At 42.6% G+C, this 20,821-nt stretch overlaps 1 protein-coding gene across 29 annotated transcripts in view; it reads left to right on the forward strand.

Moving 5' to 3' along the window:
• Window positions 1–20,821, forward strand: part of KCNMA1 (potassium calcium-activated channel subfamily M alpha 1) — a 748,425-nt gene that overhangs the window by 545,899 nt on the left and 181,705 nt on the right. For all 29 annotated transcript variants that reach the window (XR_010935922.1, XM_067710429.1, XM_067710402.1 and 26 more), the window contains exon 14: window positions 4,093–4,248. Coding sequence is in view for 28 of the 29 variants with exons in the window: in XM_067710429.1 (XP_067566530.1) it covers window positions 4,093–4,248 (156 nt within the window). In the remaining variant the exon portion in view is untranslated. The remainder of the gene's footprint in view (window positions 1–4,092; window positions 4,249–20,821) is intronic.

The raw sequence follows: 20,821 nt of genomic DNA on the forward strand, positions 1-20,821 counted from the left end.
CTTCCATGTCCTGGCTATTGTAAATAGAGCTGCAATGAACATTGTGGTCCATGACTCTCTTTGAATTATGGTTTTCTCAGGGTATATGCCCAGTAGTGGGATTGCTGGGTCGTATGGCAGTTCTATTTTTAGTTTTTTAAGGAACCTCCATACTGTTCTCCATAGTGGCTGTATCAATTTACATTCCCACCAACAGTGCAAGAGGGTTGCCTTTTCTCCACACCCTCTCCAGCATTTATTGTTTGTAGATTTTTTGATGATGGCCATTCTGACCAATGTGAGATGATATCGCATTGTAGTTTTGATTTAATTTTGCTGTTTTTAAGATCCTATCTACCCTTCACAATATTATTTTTCTTTCTCTCTTGGCACTTTCTCTGTACCCATGACTAGATGCCCAGAGATCTCCATCCATTAAAACTTGCTTTCAGGAAAAAACCTGGTAACATACATGTACACTTATATCCCTGTCAGCATATTCCAAAGGATAGTTAATTCCATAATTGGATATCAGATTTAAAAGATAAAGAATTTCAATCCCCCGTGATCTAACGATGGTGCTATTCTAGGACCTAGAGGGATGTAGGGAAGCTGTCCTCTTTCTCTCCATATAAAACTCGTTCTGAGTTTGTCATCATAATAATCTCAGACACTTGTGTCATATTTTAGGGTTTTAAAAGCGTTTTGACATCCATTATCCCATTTAGTCCTCATTTGACCATCTGTGCGTTTTAGTATCCCAGTGTGACGGCAGACCGTGGGTCTAAGCTCTGTCTCAGAGCGTCTCTGATGGGTACAACTCATGGTCACTGGGCAGCCAGTGAGCTAAGAGACAGAACTGCTGAAACTGCCACCTTCTCATTCAGTAGAGCCACAGGCTGTTGAGCCAAACTGTGGTTCCTCTGAGTAGGACTTACAGAAGGATGGAGGTTCTCCAAAGTGGATCTGTTTACCCCCAGTAGAATTCAGGGAGAGAAACACTCAGCCTCACCATCTCCCAGCATGGAAAGGACACGGCACAGGGGCATTATCTGATTTGAGCGCAGATGGCTTAAAACTCTTGAAGGAAAGAATGCTTTGGGACATCTTGGAAAGGTTCACTCCTGATGACCTAGCTGTTAGTGGACTTTTAAAATGTTCCTAGCAGACTCTACAGAAAGAGGTCTTTGTCTCTGACCTGAAGCCAAGTCCCAGTGGCCGAATGGAGATGCAAGTTCTTTGAGCTTTCTCACTGTAAACCCTTACACTTGAGCAGGAGTGTTGAAGTGTTTTCTCTGAGACAACCTTCTTTCTTCCTCATGGCAGCTTCCCTAACGTTGCATGTGTAGTGAGAGATGGCCCTGGGGCTGGAATTCATCTCTCCTGGTTCCCAGGACAGCCTGTTTGCACGTTCCTTTCGTCTCAAACAGAGGGAAGCCCCAGTCCTGTTCGTCCTGCCTTAGCAGGGCTGGTTCTCCAGATGAGAGGATTTGCCTCTAGACTCCTATGTAGTAACACTGGCGTCTTCCACTGGACACTGGACCCAAAGTTCCCTCAAATGAAAAAGGACAGAGTTGCCAGAAACGAACAAGTTGAGTTCCTGGGTCAGTCACCCTTCTTTGTTTGGTGCACACAGACCTTCCAGCCTTTGGCATGTCCCTTGCGGCTCCCTGCCCCACGATTGGGAAAGATACGGTGGCCAAAAGAGGAAGCTGAGAAATGAAACGAACTTGACTTTTCTGTATAATAACATGTAAAATATGTCTAAGGAACTCAATACCAGATGGGTACATGAGGGACCCAAGACATAAAATCCTAGACTTCATACCCTGGATGGCATATGGGGATGTGAGAAACCATCTTAAAAAGATTTGTTTGTTTATTTGAAGTTGCCATGAAGGTTACATAGTGTCTGTCTGGGGCTTGGACCACCCAAATCTCCTTTTACACTTGATGATTTACTTGTTCATGACTTACATTTAATTTCTCCTCATTCTTCGCAGATGACGTTCATGCAAATGAGTATTTCTCTACTTAGCCTGATGTATTCCCTACGATGCCAGGGAAGTAAAGGGGAAAAGTGGCCTTCTTAAGCCAGTGAGGGGTAGGGAGAGAAATGGGATACAGGGCAGGCCTAATTGCTGGAATTGAGTCTGTGATGTGGGAAGGTCTCTGATACTCAGCTTGACAGAAATTCCCATCTGCTCCTGCCCACACATGGGACTATTTTAACAGCTCTCATCAGGGAGAATCTTCCAGGAGTAAACACTGCCGGGTTAGGATTCACAAGATTGTTACAGAACAGGATTTTGCAAGAGGGAATTTCACGAGAGTGGTATTTCTGAAAGCCAAGCACAGAGCCATTGCACTTGGTCTTGGCTCCACAGTGGAGCCTCCCATCTCCTCCTGGCAGCACACCTGTCGTATATTGTCCTGCATATATACCTCCTTCATGCTCCTTGCGCTTGCTGACACGTGGAGAGAAACAGTCATTTCAGGGTCATAGAGTCTTGGCACTAGCAGGAGCCTCGAAGGGCTCTGACTCAGCCTCCGGTGCAAAGCAACAGTCTATCTACTGAGACTTGGAGAAACACGCACTGAGTTTGAGGGAAAGAGACCTTGCATTTCTGGAGGCAGCGTTCTCCATTTTTTAGACAAATTACATCCTTAGAGATTTCCTTTATAAAACAAGCTTAAAAAGTGCTTTCTTGTAATACACACCAGTCATTCCTAATTCTGGCACTTGGAACAAAGCAAGACAAGTCTAATCTCTCCTTATCATAGCAGCACCCGAAGTGTTCACAGATGACTATCCTGTCTCCCTGGAGGAGGGGCCCTTCTTCGGACCAAAGGCTGCTGGCTCTCTTCACTGTTCCTCCAAAGATGTTTTCTAGAACCCACGTCTCGTCTCAGGCTTGTCATTTTTCTCGGGGGGTTATTCAGTTATCAATTTCCCTTTTAAAATCTGACTGTCACAACTACATCAAGCGCCAGGGAACTAGCCTGACCAGTTCACAACAGAAGGAAACCTTTGTATTTCCCATGATCTGAAGACCATTTCTAACAAGCTAGCGCCGGCTTTTTCTGTAATCTGTCACGAGATTGACTTCTTTTGGGGAGTTTTAGTTACACACAAGGTTTTTTGTTTTGTTTTGTGTTTTCTCCTGTCCCCTCATGTCTGCCAAGTCAGGGCTTCACATTTTGGATTTAAACAATTGATTTTTTCTTTTAACCTAAATGCTGTATTTGATATTAAGTTCTTTTAAATCTTGATGATTTTTGCCCATTTTTCCAACTCTGGAGAACTTTCGAAGCTTGATTCTTTCATCCACTGTATCATCTCTGACTCTCTGCTTCCTGCCACTTAAAAATAATTGGATGAACATGCCTCTGGGTCCTCATCGCAGGGTCTGACCTCACTGTTGAGTAGGATCAGTCCATCTGCAAGAGATTGTAACACATCTCCACTGTGATGTGCCGGATGATTTAGGGCAGGGCTTCTTGAAATGTGGTTGCTAGCTCAGCAGCTCAGCGTCACCTCGGAACTTGTGAGAAATGCAAATTCTCCAGCCTTCCCCTCCCCCCAAAGAATCAGAACCTGTGGGGGAGGCCCGACAGTTGGCGTTAGTTGGTGTAAACCAACTAACAGTTGGTGTAAACCCTTCAGGTGATCCTGATGCCCACTCAAGCTTGGGAGCCATGGAGCAGGCGTTCTGGGAAGGCAGACAAAAAACGACATCTAAAATACCCAGGCATCTGGCAGTCTTAAGGGTTTTTGAGGAGCCAGTTTAGAGCAACCTAGCCAGACATCCTAGTAGCACGGGCTGACGTGTCTGTCACAAGAGGAAATTCCCTCTGGAGTCTCTTTGGCTCAATGACAAACGCGAGGGGAGGACCTGGGCTTGGTAGGTACAGAAGCAATATTCCAGAGAGACTGAAGTCTGATGAACAGAAGAGGTGGATAAAACAGGAAACACCAGACCCAGGCAAGGGAAAGGAAGGCTGAGTCTGGGCGACCCTGAGCTGTTGGGCAATGCTGCATTTCCCAGAGGAGACTTTAACCAATTGAACATTTAACGAAGAAAGGTCTCATACCTGTTTTTGTTTCCGCAGGCCCATCTGCTAAACATCCCGAGCTGGAATTGGAAAGAGGGGGATGATGCAATCTGCCTCGCAGAGCTGAAGCTGGGGTTCATCGCCCAGAGCTGCCTGGCTCAAGGCCTCTCCACCATGCTTGCCAACCTCTTCTCCATGAGGTCATTCATAAAGGTAACGTCTCGTCCTATTAGAGCACATTAGCCCCGGATTCAATTTGTCGTGGGGTTGAGTAGAGAGCACAGCTTAAACTCAAAACAGATCGGCGGGCTTTAACCACTTTGGTTAAGGAGAAGTTCCTTGTTACAGATTTGGGCACGAGGCCAGCTTCTTTCAAAATTATGTTTTTATTTTTATTTAGCACATCCACGGCCATTAAATGATTGTTCAAAGCACAATCCTCTCTTTTTTTTAGATAAACCACATGTTTATCTATCAACAAAGTCTCCACTGTTAAAACAAAGCTATGATTTATATACATTCCATATGGCACCAGAGCGCCTAAAGAAAAGAATTATCCTTTTGCTCTTGTACATCAAGTGGCTGGTGGACCTCTCACTGTGCAGAGAAATGCAGACCATGTGTTTGTGCCGAAGCCCAAACCCTAACAACATAATTCATTTATTTATTTCTGCACAATCAAGGAGGCCGGCGGGGCTGACATGCCATGGTTGTTTGAATGGAGAGTCAGAGGAGGAACTAACTGAGTCGTGGGCAGCGGGGCCCTTTACACCGTGAGACAGGCGGTCTGGATATGCTCATCCCCCGGTCAGTGATTCACCCCACAGGGCTGGCTGCTCAGCCCCTCCAAAGTGGCCCCTGCCCACTGGACCAACTCAGACAAAGAAAGACCCAACTCTGTCCTCATAGGCCAGGCCAGGAGTGTTTCCAGGACATCAGGTTGAGGGTCCAGGACCCTACTAAGAGGGCTTTTGGAGCTCTTAGTGATGACACCGTTCCTTATCCTTGGATTGCTCAGCCTAGACAGTCAAGGTAGCAAACCGGTGCAGTAAATCCTGTGTCGTTTGGGCCTCCCTGATTTGGCGTTGGTGGCCATTAGCTCAGGATCTGGCCTTATATTCCCCTCCCTGTTATTCATTTATTTACATTCCCCTTCCTGAATTACTAGTGGTTGAGGTGGGAAATGAGTGTGTCACCGGGAGATCCTGCAGAGGGGCCAGAAACTCTGAAATCGAAGGTGTGGGATCTCCAGCCTTTTGCTGCCATTGTTGCTGTGTCCACCACCGGCAGTAAGTTATTCGGTGAGGTTGAGGAAATGGCCCTGGCTGCAGTGAGAGGGATGCGTGGGAAGGATGAAGATGAGGTGATGAACTGACTCCATGTCAGGGCTCACCCTTGGCATCCATAAGCTGTGTGACTTAGAACAGGATTTCTTTCTAGGTCCTCACCCTCTGTACCCACCTCATTATTTAGCCAATTTATGGTTAACATTAGTCTACGTAAAAGAACAAATTGTTTTGGAGTCCGTTCAATCACTTTAGCAATGGGTGCCTTGATTAAAAAATTCTTTACTTACTATATGCCCAAAGACCTCGACTCCGCAGAACTCCTGGCTCAGACCCAGCTCACAAATAAGGACATGGCTTGCCTTTAAATGGCGTCTTTAATTCACGCTGCCAGTCCCCTGCCTGGATACAGCTGAATGTAGGCAAAAGGAGGCGGCAGGAAGGTCTTTGTGGCTGGACTTAGAGACAAGCCCGAAAGCCAGAGGCAGCCTGGTGTCTTCCAGGGCCCTTATATTCAACACGAGGAGCCCAGACCAGGATAAAGGACTGTCACCAAGAGAGCTCCGCTGGCTCGTCCAGCCAAGCTCCGGGGGTTTCTTCCAGCAGGGGCTTACCCACAGGACCAGCACATGTCTGAGGACTTGGGCTGTGCTTCCTGGTGTTGATGAACATGGCCTTGGCAGGGCCCCGCCACACATGGGGCACTTGACATGCGTATGTTTTGATTTTGTGGTGCCTTCCTGGAAACTAGAGCTGCCTGTCAAGAAAATTAATAAAATGGATGTGATGCTGATTCTTCAGTGTTATTACCAGCAGGGAGAAAGAACCTCTGTCCAACTTTCCTCAAGACCCTGAAGGGCCTCACCTCTGTAGCCAAGGACGTCCCCTCCAGCCCAGCTAATCCCACTGCCAAGTTCCTGTTTAGGAGGGCCTGTGGGAGAGGCCCAGCCAGGCCCTGGTGTAACTCAAAACACATTTCCCTCCCAGGGTTATGTTACCATGTTCTTTCTGTCCGGAACCAAGTCCTCCATGTTTGGAGGTAGCTCTCTGAATATGGCCTTTTGACATTTAGGTGATCTTTGTGTTGGAATTTGCCAAGGCACATGACCTGGAAATAACAAGGCTTCCCTTCATATTTTTTTTTTTCATTTGAGATAGAGACAATTGAAAGCACGTGCTCCCCATTCTGTAGTGTCCTCTCTGTGCTCTCCAAATCCAGACCCTTGTCTCTTTTAGGTCATAATAAACACCATAATGATGCTCTCCTTGGCATGTTTTATATATTAGCTCCCCTTCTAGGGATCACAAAGCCTTTACTTATTTTTATTTGGGGTGTTGAATGGAAAAGGGAATCTATACATGGATAACTGTCTGCAGAAATGGCTTCCTTCCCCACTGTCCCCTACCATGTGTCCTACAGCAGTGTGTCCTACAGCAGGGAGTTCATCAGCACTTCCATGGGGATGGGCAGACCTGTTAGGATGGAAAGCGGTGGGATGAGGCTTTGACAGCATCTGGTCCCTTGAGAATGCTTAGTGTTTCTGGAAGCCAGAGGTGGAGTGTGAGCTCATCTTCTCCCTGGCCCTGGGCAGGTATGATATCTGTTCTTTACTCCTAGAGAATACATGGTGCTCTGCCCCTGCTGAAAGAAGAAAGAACAAGACTGAAACAGGGGTGATATATCACAGTGACTGTCCACCAGGCTTTTAGAATGCATGAGACCAAAAAGCAAGACTGACAGTGAGGGTATTAAGGTTCTATGAAGGAGACAGGGACTACTGATACATGGAAGCTACCAAAGAGACCCAGCCCTGAGGTACCAGGAAATACGGGGGAGCACCTGTCTGTCCTTTCAGCATGGTCACTTTTGCCCCAGGGCGCCAAGCCATTGCCCCTGAAAGCCTAGCTCTGAATTGATCTAAACTTTTTGGGAATCTATTTATAATTTTAGCCCACATCTTTGGGGGTAATGATTTCCTTAAGTTTCCTTAAGAATTCCTAATTACTATTAAAGACTTGTCGCTGGCTCTTTGTCCTTTGCTCCACTTAACCTTCAAGACACGACCTGTGCGGTTTCTGGTGTTCTGGGGTTTGTTTAACAAATCCATGCTAACCTTACAGACAATACCTTTATGAAAGAGGCTCAGGCTGGCCACTCAGGGGTCCTGTGGCCCAGCAGCTTGTTGCTCATGAAACAGGTGAAGCATTTTGTCCAGCAGCACCCAGCTCTCGCCCTTGAATGCCTTGAAGGAGTGCAGGCAAATGCCCTGATTGCTGTGACCTGTCACCATCTACGTTATCAACCAGGCCCAGAACATCCTGTTCATTGACCGATACCTGATCTCCTACCACCCGCCTGTCAGGTTCAAGTGAGGATATTCCTAATGTCTTCTGGAAAGACCAAGACAAGGAACTTATTTATTAGCCGATCAGTCATTGCCTCATCCGTGAATAAGTGGCCGCATGTATCTCTCCGTGGCATCCTCACTTGGATGTAATTTAAGATCCACTGATTTAAAAAAAAATTTTTTTTTTTTTTTGGTTTTAGAGTTTTACCATGTAATATTTAACTTTGTCTTCACCATATCTGGTTTCAAGCTGGGGCTTGACCTGCCGTCTTTGTGAATTGTGCTGTTACTTTTACTAGGATTAGCTGTCCTTGGACATGCTAAATTATGTGTGTGGGTATTATGTGTTTTAGAGGATGATAAACTCTTAAAATTTCTTTTCAATCCACACTGAGTCTTCAAATTGAGCACATTTATTGAATAAATTGTTCTCAGGATCGCCAACGATTTTAACTCTGCTAATCTACCATTTTACACACACACACACACACACACACACACACACACAGACAGCCTAGAAAATGGTATGTACTCCATAATTATTTCTTGTTTGAATAAATCAATTATGAAATTGGAGGAAGTACATGATACACTTCTTGTATTTTTTCCCTATTTTACAAGATTTGGAATTTATGGGTGAAATTTACTTAATATTGATCACAGCACAGTCCCCTCCATCACATTTTCTATTTCTGAATGGGGAAGCACTAGGGAAATCAGGCCCATCTTATTCAGATTGTATCATGGTTGAGGTGGACTTTGCTGGACCTGGAAACCATTTGTTCAGTATTGCTGTTACCATATTGCGATAAACTGTCAGCAATGCAGAGTCCTGGCACTAATTGTAGCCAAGGGAATTGTTTTTAGTCCCTTTATTTTGGGTTATGTCTATGTGCATATGTGTGTTTGTATATATGCATGTATTAAAACATTATGGTTTAGGAGCTGGAAACAGAAATCAAGACTCTTTAATAACAGCTAGAATGTACTGGGTTCTAACTTAGTGTCAGGCCCTATGCTAAGTGCTGTATAGGCATCATCTCATTTAATTCTCACAATGACCCCGCCCAAACCCGGCATTATTATTATCACCTCTTTATAGTGGCAGGCACTGTGGGTTAAGGGAAGTGCAGCAACTTGTGTGAGGATATAAAGCTTGGAATTGACAAACTCACGTGTTAAACTAGGTACACTGGTTCCAAGTATGTCCCTGAGTGTACCTTCCTAACTTTCTGTAGCTTATTTTATGGGAAATATTGATTCAGTAGAGATTCCCCAGGCACCTACCGTATTGCAAGCAGTGTGCTAATCACACCGTCATCCTTATGGCTGTAGGAGGCACTCATAAGTTTCAGGAAGCTTCTGTTGTGACTGGGATGTATGGGCACATGTTTGCACAGCCCCATCCTGTGGGTTTTGTTGGCCTTTCTCTCTGGCCAGCTCTATAGCAGCAGAGGTCACTGCATCAAGACAGGTGAGGAATTAGCCTAGGCTGGGATGAGTTAAGGTGGGAAAATGAACTGGGCTGTCAAGAAGGAAATGACATTACACTCTGCTTTATTCAGGGGGTGAAGCTAATTGGCTTAAGTAGGTGCTTCTGGGGGATAACAAGCGATTCTTATTGGCTAATGGGTGTAATAAGCTCTGGAGACCAGAGACATTCATCTAGATGAGAGAAGCATGTTAGAAGCAGGGATCAACCCTGTGTGGAGTGGGAGAGTGGTGGGTGACAGAATCTCTGAAAGGGGGCCGGGGCTCCACCTGATAAGGCTGGGATCTAGGTGGCTTTCTGCTCCAGGAGGAAATGCTAACGGTGCCAGAGTAGAGGGTTTGCCTGCAAAGTAAATCCACATGGTGTAAGTTAGATAGTGAGATGCAAACTGTTGCTTATTCCATACCGAAGGGCAATGTGATCACCCTGATCACAAATGGTATCATGACAGTGGGCTTCTACAGACATCCCGTGTCAGTGGAGAGCTGCTCCCACTACAGCTATACTCACTTCCTCAGTAATCTCGTTTATTCTCGGGAGTCCTAGATATATAGATGACTCCCAGATTTATATATCTATCCAGAACCCGATCCCGGTATCATTTATTTAATTGCTACTCAACATCTTTATTTGAATGTTTCATCTCCTCTGAGACCTAACCTATCCAGAATGGAATTCCTGTTCTTTCTCTGTAAACCTGGTCTTCTCCCATTGCACTATTGGCAAGGTCATCCTTCCCATTGCTCAGACTAAAGCCTTTGGATTCCACCTTAGCTCCTTTCTTCCTCTCACGTACCATATTCAACTCAGCAGAAAATCCACTTGGTTCGACTTTGAAAATAAGCCCAGAATCTGAGCACTTCTCACTACCTTCACTTTACTATCAGATCCAGGCCACCATCATCCATCTCCTAGAGTATTATACCAGCATCCTAATTGGCCTGCCTGCTCTGCCCTTATCCCTCTCCTCTTCCAGTCTGTTCTCATTACAGCATCCTTCTCAAGCATGAGGCAGATACCGTCACCACTCTCCACGTAAATCTCTCCACGATGTCCCATCTCATCAGAATAAAGTTCTTACAAACATCTATAGGTCTCAAGCAGTCGGGGGCCTGTGACCCCACTGGCCTCATCTCCTAAATGCTCTTCTGCTCCTAGACATCATCCACACTCCATTTAGCTAGTCTAGGAGTTTTGCATCTGTTGTTCCCTCTGCCTGAAGTGCTCTTCCCCTACGTAGCTGCATGGCTTCCCTCCAGCGAATCCCTCATATCCTTGCTCAGTGTTAATTTCTCAGGGGGAACTTTTTCTAAAACATTAGAATTGCATTTTGAAAAAAGAGATTAAAAGCAAACTTTTGGTTGAAGTATAATATACAAACAAAAGTGTGCATCTGATAAATGGATAGCTTATTAAGTATTTACAAACTCACACCCTCATGTAACCAGGACCCAGATTAAGAAACAGTATATTATTAGTAACCCCGCAGTCCCTGTTTTTAAAGCCAGATGGCAGTGTATGTGTGGGTCTGTTTTGGGGCTTTCTTGGGAGCATTGACATCTCTAAAATGTTGAGTTCTCCAGTCTATGAAGATGGTATACCTGTAATAAAGGGATGCTTTATGAATCAAGAGTTTTCCTGGCAAATATAGGACGATCAAGAAGAAAGTGACCAAACTCATAGATTTCTCTGGGTCTTCTGAGGGTCCCTACAGGGAGTAGATGTCCCCCTTCACCAGATTCTCTAGGAATGATCTAGATGTTCTCTTAGGCTTCATGGGGTGAATAAAGTTTCCATGTGAAAAAACATCAAAATTGCATGTTAAAAATTTGCATCCCCTGTCCTGCCACACCCCATACATGCATATCCTTGTCGACTCTCCTGGCTTTGTTTTTCTGCACGGCATTTTTTAATTGCCTCTTTTCCCGGAGACACTGTAAGCACTCTGAAGCCTAGAGCTGCTTGCTGTATTCCCGATGCCTAGAACAGCACCTGATTCATAAGAGGTCCTCAATACACGCATGTCGAATGAATGAATGAATGGCTGGAGCCTGGCGTGACCAGCCTTTATCGCAGACAGCTGGGTGGGGCCAGGACCAGCAGGGACTTACAATTTGGGGTGATTTTGGTGCTGAAACCTTCTTCCTTTGCTACTGTACGTGGTTCCTTTGCTAAATTAAAGAGCTTTGACTCCATGTAGACACTTGAAATGCAAAGCTTTATAGTCCTTGGCGAGGGTGCGTGGAGGCTGGTTAGATTTGGTTATAAACCATTTCGATTGCCAGAAAATCCAGTCAGTGTGTTGTTTAAATTCACAAATCAAAATAAACAGCCATGGATTGAAATGCATTTGCTAAACCTCAGTATCCCATTTGGGTCAACATCATTGTGCATCCCCTTTCCTTACTGCTTGAATCTCATTAGATCAGGGGCTCTGTCTGCCTCCCCCGACCGACGCCTTTGACTCTGCCCAAGATGACTAACGCCCACCTGAACGTAGAGCAACTTCCCTGAAAACGATTTCAAATGAAGAAAGAATTAATCCATGAACTATTAACAGGGATTCTGTTCTCCTCTGGCCCTGGTAATTTCTAGAACATTGAATTAAAGAGTTCTCAGACCTTTACAAATTCTCAAGGCAAACATTATTAGCAAAGAGAAGCCCATACAGCATGTTAGAAAATTGCCAGAAAATGTCAGTGGAATTTCTGAATAAAATAAAAAAGGTTGAAAGTCCCCTTCCCCATCTTCTCCCCTTCTCCCTCCCTTCCTCCCCCTAACTTGATTAGAAAGTCATTTCATGTGTCTTATATGTTTGGTCAATCAAAGGCAAACATACATGATTGATGGTGACAGGGAACACATTTAATTCATTATTCTTTACTTTGCAGCAAAATGATTTGTGTAAACTGTCTGCCTAGCATTAAAGGTAAAACAAACTTAGAAACCCCAAAATGTTATATTTTTGTCTAATATTTTCCTTTTGGTTTTATAGCTGTAATCACATATGGATTCTTTTATTTGGCTCTTGGCAAGGACTGAACAAAGGGGAAGCAACACAGAAAGATTACATAATATACAAAGCCCTGTGCCTGTTAAGGATGGAGCCACAGGAACTGCAGTGGCCGGGACTCAGTGTGAAACCCAGGAGAAGCTGCCGCTCTCCCTGGCTCTTATCAGCTGGCAGGATAGCGTCACTAATGTGAAGGAAAGCCCTCTTGACCAAGCCTCTGGTCCAACATCAAAATGAGCTCTTTCAGAGATTATTGGCCTTTTATTAATTGAGTGCAGTTCTGAGCGCAGCAGTGCATCCACCTGGCCTTTCCCCCGCCCCCTTACAACTTCTAACTTAGGTTTTATGGGTGCTACCCACCATCAGTGATTTTTCAAGCAAAAATCTCAAAATGCTATTAAACTCTTAGGAATAAAATCTCAGATTCCCTTATTGAAGCTCTTGGTTATCACTGCCCTAAAGTGATACCAAATAGAAATCTATGCCCAGAATAATGATGAGGAACCTGGAACTCTGAGGTGGCCATTCTACATATCTAGGGGGTGCAAAGTGAGAAACCACCATTGGTTTGATAAGGGAGATATTTTGTCAAGATCTTTAAAGTTATCATAGCACTCTAAGTGTGCGTAGCACTTTAGAATTTATAAGCTATGCATTTAACTTAAATTATTTTCATTTGGTACACAGGTATCGAGTATCATTTGGGAAATGTGCCTAATGCGGAGAAGCTGGCATTTCTGACCCTTTCTCCCCTGTAGGGTAGGAAGAAATAGGAGAAGAGGAAATAGAAGATGATGCTGGACGGGATTTGATAGAGCAAGGACCATGATGATGCTAGATCGTTGGGTTCTTAGCTCAGTGCTTTCCCCACTGTTACACGTTGCTTCCCCTGGAGAAATGTCTCAGATATGAACACTACTTAGTTTTGTATTCAAATCAATAGCTTCTAAGAACAGAATTCACTTTGCAATATTTGTAAAAGTAGTATCCTAGGTTTCTCCAACCATGCCAAATTACATGCTATAAAAATTAAGACATTTTTCAAAGGTGGGAAATTCTTACCTCTGCACCCATTCCCTCCATGGTGCCTTAGTCTGGAAAAGACCCAGGCACTGTTGTTTTCCCTAGACCATAATGCCTTGTCACGTGGGAGAATTTGTTGCTCAAGTCAAGTGCCGCAGTGGATCAGGGGAGGGAGATGATGACCTATTTGCTGAGGGGGGATGTAAGAAAGCTCAAAAGGATAGTCCCAAGCCTCTGAAGGAGGGCGCAAGTGGGTCAGAATGCAGTATGGTAGATTTCCAATCGGGGCCGGGGGCGGGGGGTCGTATCAGTAAGAGGACGTGCAATCCAGAGGGTTAAACAATGCCAAGAAGAGGAAGAAAGGAAAATTTCTAACACTGTCTTTTCCAGATAAGGTTTTTAATTTTGAAAATTTGGGGGATTTCTCAAAATGTTAAATAGAGAGTTTCCATATGACCCAACAGTTCTACTCCTGGGTATCTTCCCAAGAGAAATGAAACCATATGTATTAATTTCCTCTGGCTGCTATAATAAGTTACTACAAACTTAGTTGCTTACAACTGATTTTTTCTCTTCTTTTTCTGGAGGCCAAAAGTCTGAATTCAGTTTCACTGGACTAAAGTCAAGGTGTTTGCAGGGCATCTCGTTTCCATAAAACTAGAAAACAAGTATTCTGCCTCTAAACTCTAATAGTAGGACAGCCATAAGATAACAGTTACAGGCATTCCCATTCCAAAGAGGAGAAAATGGAAGGAAGAAAGGAGCTACCAGCCCCAAGTACGTTCAAAATCCAACCAGACAAATTCCATTGGGTTTTAAGATCCGGGAATAATCCTTTGTGACTTAAAATTGGCATTAGGTAATATGATTCCTCCAAATGTGTTCTTTTTCAAAGTTGCTTTGGCTATTCTAGTGTTGTTGCCTTTTCATATACGTTTTAGGATCAGCTTTTCTATACCTCCAAAAACTCCTACTGCTCTTTTGATTGAAACATGTTAAACCCATAGACCAACTTGGGGGGAGCATTGGCATCCATGAACATGGATTCCAACCCATGAACGCGGTCTCTCCATTTATTAGATAATCTTTAACTTCTTTCATCAGTGTTTTGTGGTTTTCAGCAAACGGATTCTGTACATTTTTGTTAGATTTATACATAAGTATTACATTTTGGGGGAGATATTGTAAGTGGCATTTTCTAAAAATTCAGTTTCCAGTTGTTCATTGGTGGTACGTAGAAACGCACATTATTTCTCTATGTTGACCTTGAATCCTTAACTCTGTTACACTGGCTAGCACTTCTTCCAGGATATGGAATACGTGGAGTGAGAGTGGACATCTTTGATTTATTCCTACTCTTAGGGGGAAAATATTCATTGTTTCACCATGAAGTATAACGTTAGTTGTAGGTGTTCTGTAGATGTTCTTCTTCTGAGGTTGAGGAAGTTCTTTTCTATTAATAATTTGATGAGAGTTTTTATTGTGAATGGATTTTGAGTTTTGCCAAATGCTTCTTCTTCATCAATTCATATAATCATGTTGTTTTTGTTCTTTACACTGTTAATATGGTGGATTACACTGATTTGAGAATATTGAACCAGCCACTGTGCATTCCAAGATAGACCCCACTTGGTCATAGTGTGATTATTTATATCTGTATCTATTTCCCTCCCTCTCTCTCTCTCTCTCTCCCTCTCTCTCTCTCTCTCTCTCTCTCTCTCTCTCTCTCTCTATATATATATATATATATATATATATAGTTATAGGTAGATATATAGATTTGATTTGCTGATATGTTTGTGAAGATTTTTTATGTCTGTTTGTGAGTAGATATTGTTCTATAGATTTCTTACACTGTCTTTGTCTGGCTTTAGTATCAGGGTAAAGTTGACTTCATAAAATGAGTTGGGAAGTCTTTCCCTTCTATTTTCTGGAAGTGATTGTGTAGAATTGGTTTTATATTTTCCTTAAATGTTTAGTAGAATTCACTAGTGAAATGATCTGGGCCTCAGTGTATTTTCCCAAAGGTTTTTAAAGACTAATTTAATTTCTTTAATAGCTGTAAGTCTATTTAGGTTATTTATTTAATCCTGAGTGAGTTGCCGCAGTTTGAGGTTTTTGAAAAATTTAGGAATTAGTCTAATTTATTTGAGTTGTTCAATTGATGTATGTAAGTTGTTTGTAGTTTTCTATTATTGCCTATCTAATGTCTGCAGGGTCTGTAATGATAACCTCTCTCTCGTCCTTGATTTTTTGATTTGTGTCTCCCTCCCTCCCTTCCTTTTTTTTTTTCATTTTTTGTCAGTCTTATACATGTCAATTTTGCTGATCTTTTCAAAGTTTTTTGGTGGCATTATTTTCTTTATTTTTCTGTTTTCTTTCTGCTTACTTTGGGTTTATTTTACTCTACTAGCTTAAATGAAGCTTAGGTTATTGATTTGATACTTTTCTAATATAAGCATCTAATGCTATATATTTCCTTCTAAGCACTGCTTTAGGTGCATTCCACAATTTTTAAAATGTTGTATTTTCTTTTTCATTTAGTTAAAAATATTTTATAATTCCATTTGAGACTTTTTCTTTGACCCATGGGTTATTTAAATGTGTGTTGCTTAATTTCCAAGTATTTAGAGATATTCCTCTTATATATCTATTATTTATTCATGGTCTGATTCCATTATGGTAAGAGAACCTACTTTGTATGATTTCACTTCTTTTAAATTTGTTAGTGTGTTTTAATTTTATTTATTTTATTTTTGGATGCATTGGGTCTTTGTTGCTGCGCATGGGCTTTTCTCTAGTTGCGGCGAGCGGGGGCTACTCTTTGTTGCAGTGTGCGGGCTTGTCATTGCCCTGCACGGACTTGTCATTGTGGTGGCTTCTCTTGTTGCAGAGCATGGGCTCTAGAGCACAGGCTCAGTAGTTGTGGCGCACGGGTTTAGTTGCTCCGCAGCATGTGGGATCTTCCCGTACCAGGGCCTGAACCTATGTCCCCTGCATTGGCAGGTGGATTCTTAACCACTGCACCACCAGGGAAGCCCTGTTAGTGTGTTTTATACAGTCTATCTTGGTGAATGTTCCATGGGAGCTTAAAAAGAATATATATCCTGATATATTGTTGGGTAGAGTGTTTTATAAATGTTCATTAGGGCCAGTTGGTGGATGGTGTTCCGTTCTATGCCCTTGCTGAGTTTATGTCTACTAGTTCTACCCATGACAATGAGATGAGTGCTGAGTCTCCAGCTATAATTATGGATTTGTTTATTTTAGTTCTATCAAATGTTGCTTTGTGAATTTTGAAACTCTGCTGAGGATATATATGTTTGGATTGTTGCATTTTCTTGATGAACTGAACTTTTTGTCATTATATATTGCCCCTAATATCCTTGGCAATTTTCTTTGTTCTTAAATCTGGAAGACTTCAGGTCTGATTTAATAGACCCACTCAGTATTTCTTTTTTTTTTTTTTTTTTTTTGCGGTACGCAGGCCTCTCACTGTTGTGGCCTCTCCCGTTGTGGAGCACAGGCTCCGGACGCGAAGGCTCAGCAGCCATGGCTCACGGGCCCAGCCGCTCCGCAGCATGTGGGATCCTCTCGGACCGGGGCACGAACCCGTGTCCCCTGCATCGGCAGGCGGACTCTCAACCACTGCGCCACCAGGGAAGCCCCAATAATTCTTTTGATTAGTGTTTTCATGAAAAAAATGTATCTGTTCTCATGATTTTTTTATTTGAACCAAACTAAAAATATATCTTTAAATTCTAAGTGATTTCCTTATAGCCAGCTTATAGTTGGGTCAATTAAAAAAATTATTCTGTAAATCTCCATTTGTTAGAAGGTGTACTAGGGGATTCCCTGGTGGCGCAGTGGTTGAGAGTCCACCTGCAGATGCAGGGGACACGGGTTCGTGCCCCGGTCCGGGAAGATCCCACATGCCATGGAGAGGCTGGGCCCGTGAGCCATGGCCACTGAGCCTGTGCGTCTGGAGCCTGTGCTCCGCAATGGGAGAGGCCACAACAGTGAGAGGCCCGCGTACCACAAAAAAAAAAAAAAAAAAAAAGGTGTACTAGACCATTTATGTAAAATGTAATTATAGATATGTTTGGATTATATCTAATATTTTATTTGTTTTCTGTCGATTTTCTCTGTTTTAGTTCTCCTCTTTCCTCTTTATTTTCTTTTGGGTTATTTTGAATATTTTTAGATTTCATTTCATTTACAGTGTTTCTTATTATATAACTTTATGTAGTCTTTTAACTGATTGCCCTTGGGATTGTCATGTACCTACTTAACTTTCCAAGTCTACTTAGATTCAGTGATTCACCAGCATAATGCTATAGGTCTCTTTACCCTCCCCATTTTTTGTTATACTTGTGTTGTTGAAAACGGCATCAGACAATGCTATAACTTTTTCTTTTCCGGCATCAAACGTATTTTAAAGAACTCAAGAGAAGTATAGTCTTTTATATTTATTCTGATATCTCTGTTGTTCTCTCTTCATTCCTGATGTTCCATCTTTCCCCTTGGAATCATTTGCATTCTGTCTGAACAACTTCCTTTAGCAATTCCTTTAGATCAGTCTGTTGGCAACAAATACAATTTTCCTTCATCTGAGAATGTCTTTATTTCATCTTCATTCCTGAAGGACATTTTTGGTGGGTACAGAATTCTGGGTTGACTAATCTTCTCTTTCAGGACTTTAAGTATGTTGTTTCACTTCCTTCTTGCCTCCATTGTTTCAGGTGAGAAGTCTATAGTCATTTGAATTGTTAACCTATAAGTAATGAGTCACTTTTCTCTGGTTACTTTCAAGATTTTCTTTTTGACTTTAGTTTTCTCTCATCTGATTACACTGAGTTTAAGCATTATTTCTTTGGGTTTATTCTGCTGGGCCTGAGATTCTTGAATCTCTGAGTTTGTCTTTGATAGAATTTGGGAAGTTTCCATTCATTATTTCCTCATATATATTTTCTGTACCATTCTCTTTCTCCTCTCCTTCTGGAATTCCTATGACACAAATGTGGGACTTTTGAATATACCACAGGGCCCTGAGGCTCTATTCATTTTTTTTCAATATTTTTTCTTTGTTGTTCAACTTGTACAATTTATATTGATCTAGCTGCAGGTTTATTGCTTCTTTCCTTTTTCATCTCCATCCTGTTATTGAGCCTGTCCCCTGAGTGTGCTAGTTATTATATTTTTCAATTCTAGAATTTTCACATAATTATTTTTATCTTGTTTCTTTACTAAGGCTTTCTATCTTTTAATTCTTTACAAAAGTGTTCTCTCTTAGTTATTGGAACATTTTATAATAGCTACTTTAGGCTCTTGTTAGATAATTCTAATGTTTGTGCCATGTAGGCATTGTATGCAAGTTGAGATTCTTTTTTTTAGTTATTCATATGCCAAGTACTTTTTTTATTGTATTCTCGACACTTTGTTTTGTTATTATGAGATTCTGGGTCTTGTTTAAAACTTGCAAACACACTGATAATTTTATTGTGGCATGTAATGACCTGTTTTATTTTAGACTGAAATTGTGGCCAAGCTTCTATGGGTTGTAATTCCAATATGAGTTGAATTTTCAAAACATTGGCAGTGCAGTTTGGACCTGTCCCACGTCAGTCTCAAACTGGGTGACAGTTCATATTATGCTTTAGTCCTCAAAATCTGTATATGCTGTGTAGGGTCAGTTTCATCCTTGCACAGCTCAGGGTGAGCCCAGGAGTTCGTAAGTAATTGTGAGGGACTCCTTTCTTAAGTCCTCTTTCTCTGTGATCTCCAGGGGAATTTGAGCTTCCATGGAGTTTTCCTTTCTATCCTCTGACCAGAAAGCTGGGGCTTTAGCTACCCTGGTTTGTTACACACTTTCTGCTACTGTGTCCTCACCTGGGCAAACCAGTGGGAGGATGAAGAGAGACAAAGAACAATAGGGCTTTGCCTCACTATCTTTGGACCTCAGGCCCTCTTGCCAGAAAAGTTTCTCCTACCTCCTTTTACCTCCCATTGCCACTGCTGCTACTGCCGGCACTGGGTGTCTTAGGGGTGGAGATGCAAGAAAAGAGAAGAAAAGCAAAAAGAACCCAAACCATGATGTCCCCATTCTCTCTGAGTGTTAGGAATCGCCTCTACCGGTCTTCGAGCCAGAATGAGAGCTTCTCTTGGGGCTTTGTCTTTCCACATTCTCGTCTTCATTTACAGCTTCTGGGCTTCCTCAAAGTCAGGTTAGAGGATACCAGAGCAAAAACAATGGTAAACTCACTGCGGATTTGGTGGGACTTCCAATTCTGGTCATTTTCCCTAATCTGTTTGCTACCGTTTGTCTCAGAGACTTCAAATAGCTGCTCCGTGCATTTTGTCCAGGTTTAATAGATGCAATCAAGGAAGGACACAGGGTGGAGTGTCCTTGTTCTATTTTATCCAGAGCCCGAAAACCAGATTTCACTTTAGAAACAATATTCTGCGTTTGTCCTTTATAGCTGGACCAGGGAGAATATTGCCTCTAAGGCAGTGTCATCATCATCATGTCCTTTTAGTGTATTCAATCATCACTCTCTTTGGGGTGAGTTTGAAGTAATCCACCTTTTCATCAGAGACTATGAATAACATAACCTGGCGAGCTGCATTACTGTGGAATCCTGCGCATCTCCTGGTAGAACAATGGGAGGTGGCCGTTTCCACTTCAGACTCATTTGGCTGATTTAGAGAAACTTTGGGACACCTGTAAAATGAGGCTGAGATCAATTTTAGGCATCCATCTGCCATCTTGAAAAATGGCATGCAATAAAACCTTTCAACTGGGTGTAATTTTTGTAGTTTTTGTCAGCTGCCACATGTATCCCACGGTAGCGAGAGTGATGCAGGCCCACTGATTAGGGTTTCAAGTACTAAGAAATACGGGTGTCCTGCCTGCCTTGATGCTGTGTTTTGTGTACACTAGGGGATGGGAAGTAGGCTGGGAAGCGGATGGAATGAATTGACATTATATAAGTGAGAGAGATCACTTCCTCCCTTTCCCCCATACCGTGTCAGCAGGTAGAGTATCTCTGCCCACCAAAAACTAACATACAGCTCTATGCCCACTGACCTGGGGGTGCAAAAGCTCTTTGTTGTGGTCAGCCTGCAAAGAGAAGTCTATGTTTATGCCTAGCCTCCATATTTATGGTGTTGCTTTTTAGGACAATGGATTTAATTAGTTTCTCCTTTTTTTCCTAGACTGACAAAATAAATATCATTTCTTAAGGAGTTTCTATTGGTTTCCTGTTTCAGCTAAAGTTTGGCAGTGAGAAGGCCATTTATCTTAATGGTTGGGTATTTTTTCTTCTCCGTAAATGGACTAGTGAGGAAAAAATCAGTGAAAGAGGAATATTTGGTACCTCTTTCAGAATTTGGATTAGGTATTAGACTTGATCATCCAAAGATCTTGGATGGTGTCCCCCTGTCCAGATATATCCATGGAACACTATGTTATTCAGATGTGCCAGCACAGCCTCACCCTTCCTGTTCTCCCTCACTCGTGAAGTGTGAGGGGAGTTGTGAAGCCGTGCAGTGGGCGGAAGGCTGGGGTTGGGGGTGTGTTGTAAGCCTCTGAATTAGGACATGATTTGTTGTAAGACCTCGCACT

Source organism: Pseudorca crassidens, chromosome 16, assembly GCF_039906515.1.
Source record: "Pseudorca crassidens isolate mPseCra1 chromosome 16, mPseCra1.hap1, whole genome shotgun sequence".
Taxonomy (NCBI): Eukaryota; Metazoa; Chordata; class Mammalia; order Artiodactyla; family Delphinidae; genus Pseudorca; species Pseudorca crassidens.